Source organism: Apaloderma vittatum, unplaced genomic scaffold (assembly GCF_000703405.1).
Source record: "Apaloderma vittatum isolate BGI_N311 unplaced genomic scaffold, ASM70340v1 scaffold2890, whole genome shotgun sequence".
Classification (NCBI taxonomy): Eukaryota; Metazoa; Chordata; class Aves; order Trogoniformes; family Trogonidae; genus Apaloderma; species Apaloderma vittatum.
In genome coordinates, this window is record NW_009696035.1 from 133,817 (window position 1) to 141,273 (window position 7,457).

The 7,457-nt window shown below is 42.7% G+C and overlaps 1 protein-coding gene across 1 annotated transcript in view; it reads left to right on the plus strand.

Moving 5' to 3' along the window:
• Positions 1 to 7,232, plus strand: part of LOC104276773 (interleukin-1 receptor type 2-like) — a gene marked incomplete at its 3' end in the record, with an annotated part of 8,664 nt that extends 1,432 nt beyond the window's left edge. The window contains exons 2-6 of the mRNA XM_009873204.1: positions 660 to 720; positions 2,382 to 2,512; positions 2,607 to 2,865; positions 5,369 to 5,543; positions 7,058 to 7,232. Coding sequence (XP_009871506.1) covers positions 660 to 720; positions 2,382 to 2,512; positions 2,607 to 2,865; positions 5,369 to 5,543; positions 7,058 to 7,232 — 801 coding nt within the window. The remainder of the gene's footprint in view (positions 1 to 659; positions 721 to 2,381; positions 2,513 to 2,606; positions 2,866 to 5,368; positions 5,544 to 7,057) is intronic.
• Between the last annotated feature and the right edge of the window lie 225 nt (positions 7,233 to 7,457).

Here is a 7,457-nt window from a genome sequence, read left to right on the forward strand (position 1 = left end):
CTAGAGGCTTCATGTGGTGGAACAAGGCACAGGAAAAATTGGCATGTGGCCTAGCTCCAGACTGAAGTCCTCCACCAGACTGCCCACTTTTAAACAGGTGGAGGCCAATATTGTCCCAATTCATAACTCATTCCTTACCCCTTCTGCTCATGAGCCTGGATGCCATAATCTGCTTGTATCTCTTTATTCTTTTTACTCCATTGTGAAGAGAACCTTTATGTGAGCTGTTGTGATTCACAAGTGATCTGGGAGTAGATCACAAAAGATTTAGGTTGGCCACGAAGGACTTCCTAAGCCACATTATGTAAAGATAGCGATTATTTAGCTGCTGACTATGTCACAGGACACCTTTTGTTACCCATGAGAATGTTTTATTTGAGGTAGAGCGTGAAATAATCATGTGAAGACATAAGTGTATGCAAACTACAGTTCGTCAGAAGAAGGAAATTTAGTCATATATTTAGCAGTCATTTCCCCTTTTTTTGGGAAATCTAAACACATTTTCTCCCTCTCTGTGTCTCCATTTCTCTCAGCTTCATACTACGGAAGGAAAGAAAGGTGGATCTAAAATGTCATTTGTTTCTGACACAAATCTGATTGGGCAATGAGGCAAATTTCCGCTGTGCGTTGAGTTAAATCCTATATAAGGTCCTCGTTAGCAATTTTCAGTCTTATACCTTTTCCTGAGAAGCTAACGGCTGAAAAACTGCAGAAGCACAGGTAAGTGAATCTGATGGAAATCTGGGAATGAAAAACCTCCCCTTAACGCTCAGATTGTGTAGGGCTTATGGAGATTGCTGGATAATCAGCCAAAGGAACTGGAAAGCTCTGAACAAAATAATCAAGTATTTTCATCAGGCAAAGGATCTAACAGGAGAGAAACTCCCCTGTTACAGGGCATTACCTGTGAACCATGGGGCTCATTAATGCTGCAGGTGAAGCCACTAACATCTAGTCCAGGTGTAGCTGAGAGGGGCTACAGCTCCATATGAGTGTCCTGGAAACTCTTGCAGATCTAGTGGTTGGGAGGATGACCCCATAATTATGAAACAGTACTATTGAGCAAGAGGTTGGCTTTGTGGACTTGTAGAGATGACAATAAGCTGGACTGTTTGACTGTATATTACAGTCAAACTATCAGATGTCGGATAAACATAGCTACTAGAACATGGAGAAATTTGGATTAAACTGCACTATAAATACGAGCATGATGGGATACACAGAAGATGCCTGAAGGTGAGTACCTCAAAATATGAGTGTGTCATATTGGTAAAATCAGGTTTTTGCCTTTGAATACAATTGGAATAGTTGTCTGGTTATTTAATATTCATCCCATGGAACAATAGCAGTGTTAGGCTAATGTCAAATGCATGCAGTTTGCATTTCTCTATATAAAATGGAAACAGTACATATCATGTACATATGTGTACTACATTACACAGAAATACCTTACATAAACCAGTGCCTGTATATAACATGTTTTATGTATTTTTGCTTGTGGCACACTGAGATAACACATAATCAGTCAACCGAGTAACAACAGCTGAAACCTTGTGGCAAGCCAGAAAGCATTCAGTGATATACACAGAAGCTGCCTTGCCCATGCCAGGCCAATACAGATGACAATTAATGAATGACTGACAGGAGATAGTTTTATTTTCCCTTAGTGTCATCGTATCTGATTTTCAGGACAAGTTGTTCAGGGTTTTCCTTATTTTTTTTAGCACAGATGGTAATAATGTCCGTGCTGAAAAGTTACTTATGCATTGACAGCAAGACGGGTGTCCATGCCATGGGAGTCAAAACTTTTTTGTTGCGAAAGGGACGTTTGCTGGAGACTTTGAAAGCTTGGCTCTGGTTACAGCAAGAAGTTTGCCTGCAGCCTGATCTATGCTGGCTAGCCTGTTTTGCTAGCCACAGTGGGGAAGATAAAGCACCACAGGTTTTAATGAGGTCCATACAATACTGGGAGACACTTGAGGTGACTACTTAAGACAGCTAAAGTGTGTGTGCTACTACACCACAGACAACTTGAAGTCACTCATCCAGACGTCAGTCACAGCTTATTGCAAAATAAGCAGAGTTAGGTTTTTCTGCCCATAGCTGTTGCACTGAAAAGCTGTGGGGACAGCAGCATCTTGTGGTGTGTTGTTTGCATCTCTGGAGTGAAAAGGAAGGGACAGAAGTGATGTGTTTGTGCCAAGCCAGATGTTCTTGTTCCACAAGTCAGCCCCTATAGCTTAGGGATGAAGAAGCCTCTCTGCTCACTAAGATTGAACCAAAGCTCTGTGGGTTTGGAGTGAGGGAGAGAGCAGTTAACTCTTAAGCTAACATTAAGTATTTTCATTGTATATTCTGTCTTGTGACGAATTTCCCTGTAGATTTCAAGACGTTTTTCCTCAATATTCTCCTTTTGATTTCCCCTGGGAAAAAATGTGTGGGCTCTTCTTTATCCTGATGATATGCACAGCGGGCACTTCTGCTTTCAGACTCCAACAAATCCAAAGCACAGGTAAGGGCTTTAATTTTTTCTTCTGTCTCTCTCTCTCCCTTCTTTTTAATGTGTCTGGCTGACAGTAATGTTAAAATATCTCCTTTTTATATAGAAAACTGCTCAGATCACACCGTGTTTTTCAAACACTACTATGAACTGCATGGAGAACCCGTGGTTCTGAAATGTCCTTCCCCCAGATACAAACATTTGGATTTTTCTGCCTTGACCCCTAATATCACATGGTACAAAAACGTTACAAACCGAATGATATCAGGAAGATATGAAGATCCAAGAATCTGGGCAAAAGGAGATGCACTCTGGTTTTTACCAGCAATGCTAGAAGACTCAGGAGTATATATCTGCACCAGAAGGTGGGTATTTGAAAGAAAATCCAGTGCATTAATGAGATGACTATGTCTAAAATACATCAGCTTGATTTTACACTGCAGTTGTGCTCAGAGCATATCTACAGAAGACAACATCTTCAATTTTATTAGAGTAAAAAGTGTGGAAAATTAGAACACTGATATTCATTGTGTGTCTTCTATAGATGCACATATTGAAATCTGGTTAAATTGTGACACAGTATTGCCACACTGGCTATGATCTCACAAGGAAATAATGTGAGAGTTTAGCTTATTTATGAGCCAGTCAGGTCTGTGGTGAGCAGGCACATGCTGCAGGCAGGAGATACTGCAGAACTGAACCCTCCTGTTACAAACCCAGAGAAGAAAATCGTCCTGTTTACACCTCAGATTGCCTTACGAGACATATACCAAGGCTTTGGAGTGGCTTCCTTCTCCCTTCTTCCTTATTCCTTGTGTTTACTTTTCTTCCGCTTCACATTTGAAACCAGACTTCAGTTGCCTTGGTTTTGCTGGAAGATCTGTCATGAGCCAGTATAGGTTGGGGACCGACTTGCTGGAGAGTAGCGTAGGTGAAAGGGACCTGGGGGTTCTGGTGGACAGCAGGATGACCATGAGCCAGCAATGTGCCCTCGTGGCCAAGAAGGCCAATGGCATCCTGAGCTGTATTAGAAGGGGAGTAGCTAGTAGGTCGAGAGAGGTCCTCCTGCCCCTCTACTCTGCCCTGGTGAGGCCACATCTGGAATATTGTGTCCAGTTCTGGGCCCCTCAGCTCAAGAGAGACAGGGAACTGCTTGAGAGAGTCCAGCGCAGAGCCACAAGGATGCTGAAGGGAGTGGAACATCTCCCTTATGAGGAAAGGCTGAAGGAGCTGGGTCTCTTTAGCTTGGAGAAGAGGAGGCTGAGGGGTGACCTCATAAATGTTTATAAATACATAAAGGGTATAAATACATACAGGAGGATGGAGCCAGGCTCTTTTCAGCGACGTCCAATGACAGGACAAGGAGTAATGGGTACAAGCTGGAACATAGGAAGTTGCATAAAAATATTAGAAAAGACTTTTTCACTGTGAGGCTGACGGAGCACTGGAACAGGCTGCCCAGGGAGGTTGTGGAGTCTCCTTTGGAGACATTCCAAATCACCATGGATGAGTAGTTGTGCAATCTACTGTAGGTGATCCTGCTCTGGCGGGGGGGCTGGACTAGATGATCTTTTGAGATCCCTTCCAACCCCTGACATTCTGTGATTCTGTGAGACCGAATGTGTATTTACTAGGCTGAAACCAGACTTGTGACTGGGTTGAGACTTTGTCATCTTTTTCTGAGTATCTGACAGCCTGCTGTACAGTTTCAGAAGAGTTAAGGACAGAGGAAGGCAAAAATGTTTGTCACCATCTGAACTCCAAAAGATGTCCCTGGTCCTTGTAGCCTGATAGCTCCTTCATCCAGCCTCCCAGCACACCCTTGGCAACTGGTGCTGCGGTCTACAGTGGAAAACATACCTCTACCTCCCTTGAGCTGCCTGTGTAGAGCACAGTTTCCTTGCTGGCAAGGCACGCTTCATGAATGATATGTATTCGCAGTAGAAGAGAGGGACAAGAAGAACTCAGGTTAATAAATCATGCTCAGAATCTTCAGTATTCCTTTTCACAGTGATTGATGTGGTGAGGCAGAAGAGGCTTTGATTGTGAGGTCAGAAAAACATAAGGTTGCAAATATTGTCCTAGAGCACAGAGTTGTCTGAGGCCTTCAAATGTGTGTTTTAATCACCTTTTTGAACTATTCTGCCTCAGTTCCTCAATCTATGATGCCGTGGCAGCGTTACTCACTTTTTCAAACCTGCTTGAAAAAGATATAGAAGAGCTGAGCATGTAGCTCAGCTGTAATCCTGTAAATCCTGTAAGGCAGGATTTCAGAGGTTGGAAATGATATAGTTTAAGCACCTATTTCCCCCTCATTTTCTTCTCCTTGGGACTGGAAGACATCGTCGCTTGGGGCCAGAAAGAAAAGCTAAATATTGCAAAATGTTCAAAGCAGAATCTGTGCAAAATAATACAGGCAGAAATGCCTACTCGTTTTGCAATAGTAACCGCAGGTAGGTTTTAATACATGCATTAAGCTTTTTAGTTTATTGTTAGTTCCCAAACATTAGGGTTTTCACAGTCAATACCTCTTTCTAGGAAGCTTCATGATACACCTGCTACTGTTCAGGTGAACATGGTCCCCCTCCTTGTAAAATTAAAATCATACCAGAGCCCAAGGGTGCAGATCAGACTTGGTGTACAAAAAAGAAACAACTGAGGCTCCAAGGCAGCTGTGTGTCAGCAACGTGCTTAGATTGTGCCAAAAGGACAGTACCATTAATTTTCTAGCATCCTTCCTGGTATGATCTCAGTTTTGGCCACTTAGAAACTGCTAAGGAGGAAGTTGGAACCAGGAGGAAAACAAAACTGTCACTTAGGTTTCCCTCATCACTGGTGAGTGCTCACCTCTCCCCTCTCTGCCTGCAGAAACTCCTCCTACTGTGCCGAGGTCTCCATCCACCTCACAGTCGTGGAGAGAACAGCTGCTCGGGAGATTGCCTATCCCCAGGTCCTCTTCACTTTCACCTCTGGAAAGATCGTTTGCCCTGACCTGTGGGATTTTACACCAAACAGGACAAGCCTGGAGCTCAAGTGGTACAAGGTAGCACTTTCACCTCCTCTTTGTGCAAAGCCTAATTCCAACCTGTTTGTAAAGGCACATATACCTCCACTTTCTATATTTCTATTTCTATTTCTATTATTTCTATTTCTATTTCTATTTCTATTTCTATTTCTATTTCTATTTCTATTTCTATTTCTTCTGCTCTTAAAGTCATGAGCACAGCACTATATATGAAGAATTTTGGAGCACGTGTATACATTTTAAGAAAGGTTCCCTGAGGTGGACTCGGCACAAGGTGAAGTGCTGCACACGTTATATGCTTTCAGAGGCAACACAACTATTTTTAAGGCTAAATTACCTATCCTGACTCCAGGGCTTGCCACATCTCTTTGCCTTTGTGCTTCTTTTTATGGCTTCTCTAGTCAATCCCATAAAGTAGCACCTCTCGGTGATGCTTCTCCTGTGTATGGGCTGTTCAGATGGGGTAGCTTTCCTTAATTGACTGGAACAGTATTTGGAGGTACCAAATTCATCACACAAATCTTATAGTGTTGTCTTGCCTAACTTGCCAGTCTGCGATTTTTCAAGCAGATAAGCCTGGTTTTGCCGGCAAAGTCAAACGTCCCTCGCTTGATCATCCTTAGCGGTACAATCTCGCACTAGACAGAATGGGCTGCTTCTTGTGTTTTCATAATACCTTGGTTTAGCTTTTATTTACACTCCCACTATGACTGTCTGCTCTGCCTCATGCAGCTACCCTTCTTACCATAGGATGCGACACTTGGGCCAGCTTCATGCAGCAGTACCTATACTATGACTTGTATCACACCAGCAAGATATCTCTGCTTGCTGAGGGTTTCCCTTCAAAAGCAGTTTATAACCCACTCAATTCTTGAGGCTACTTATTGAGGCTACTTCTCATAATATGGTTCTTGCTACGACTGTCAGAGATATCCTGCCTTAATGGACAAAGAACATCTTCGCCCCTGACAAGGCTCCAGCCCATGTATGAACAGAGTCTTAGTGATCAAGAGCAGGGATTTATCACAAATTATAAGACCGTGTAGGATAAATAACAGTTTTGTGAAAGCCTGTGTGATTACTAGTATTTGTCTTTGAAGAATGCTTTAGACTACTACTCTTATGAGGTCATATATGGAGAGTGATAACATTGTGAAAATCTTTGTGGTTGCTAAAATGGTTTTGTCTTAGAAGGATGTCTGAGGTGATTATTCTTAAGAGGACTGAGTAAAGAGCCTAATAGATCTTTTCCGTCTTAAAATCTGCACTTTATTGAAAAATTATACACACACATTACAGACCTGTATTAAAAGAGTGATTCTTCACACTTCATATAGTGTCCCTGGGCATTTTAAAGGCATACACACATTTGGAGAACTTGCTCTTTGGTGGAAAACTGGAACCACTCGGATTTCCCAGAGACAGGTGAACTTTTAATAACTGAGATAAGGATAAGTAATTTTGTCTGGAAGTTATACGGAGTGTAGCCACATTTATCTGAGCTGTAACACCAGTTGCTGTCCTTTCTCCAGGATGCTCTGCCTTTGGAGGACGACAATGAAAAATTCATAAATCTGAAAGGTTCAACTTCTCTGATCATGACTTCTGTACTACCAACAGACGCCGGCTATTACACCTGCAAGATGCCATTTCCTTTTGAAGGTGTAATGTATGAAATCACCAGAACAATTCAGCTGGACACTGTTGGTAAGTACAGACCCCTCAAAGCGTTACAGAACTGAAAAAACAACACTTCTTTGTGAATGAAACTGAAAAGGTCAAACTCACATTCAGTGTCTCGCCGCTGCCAAGAGAAGGGAGATGCCAGAGGTGCTCGCTTTGGCACTGCTGAGTTTCCCACAGCACCGCTGCGGGGCTGGGATCCCCTCCTTCGCAGCAGGCTTGCAGGAGGCAGAACTCGATGTTTGCAAA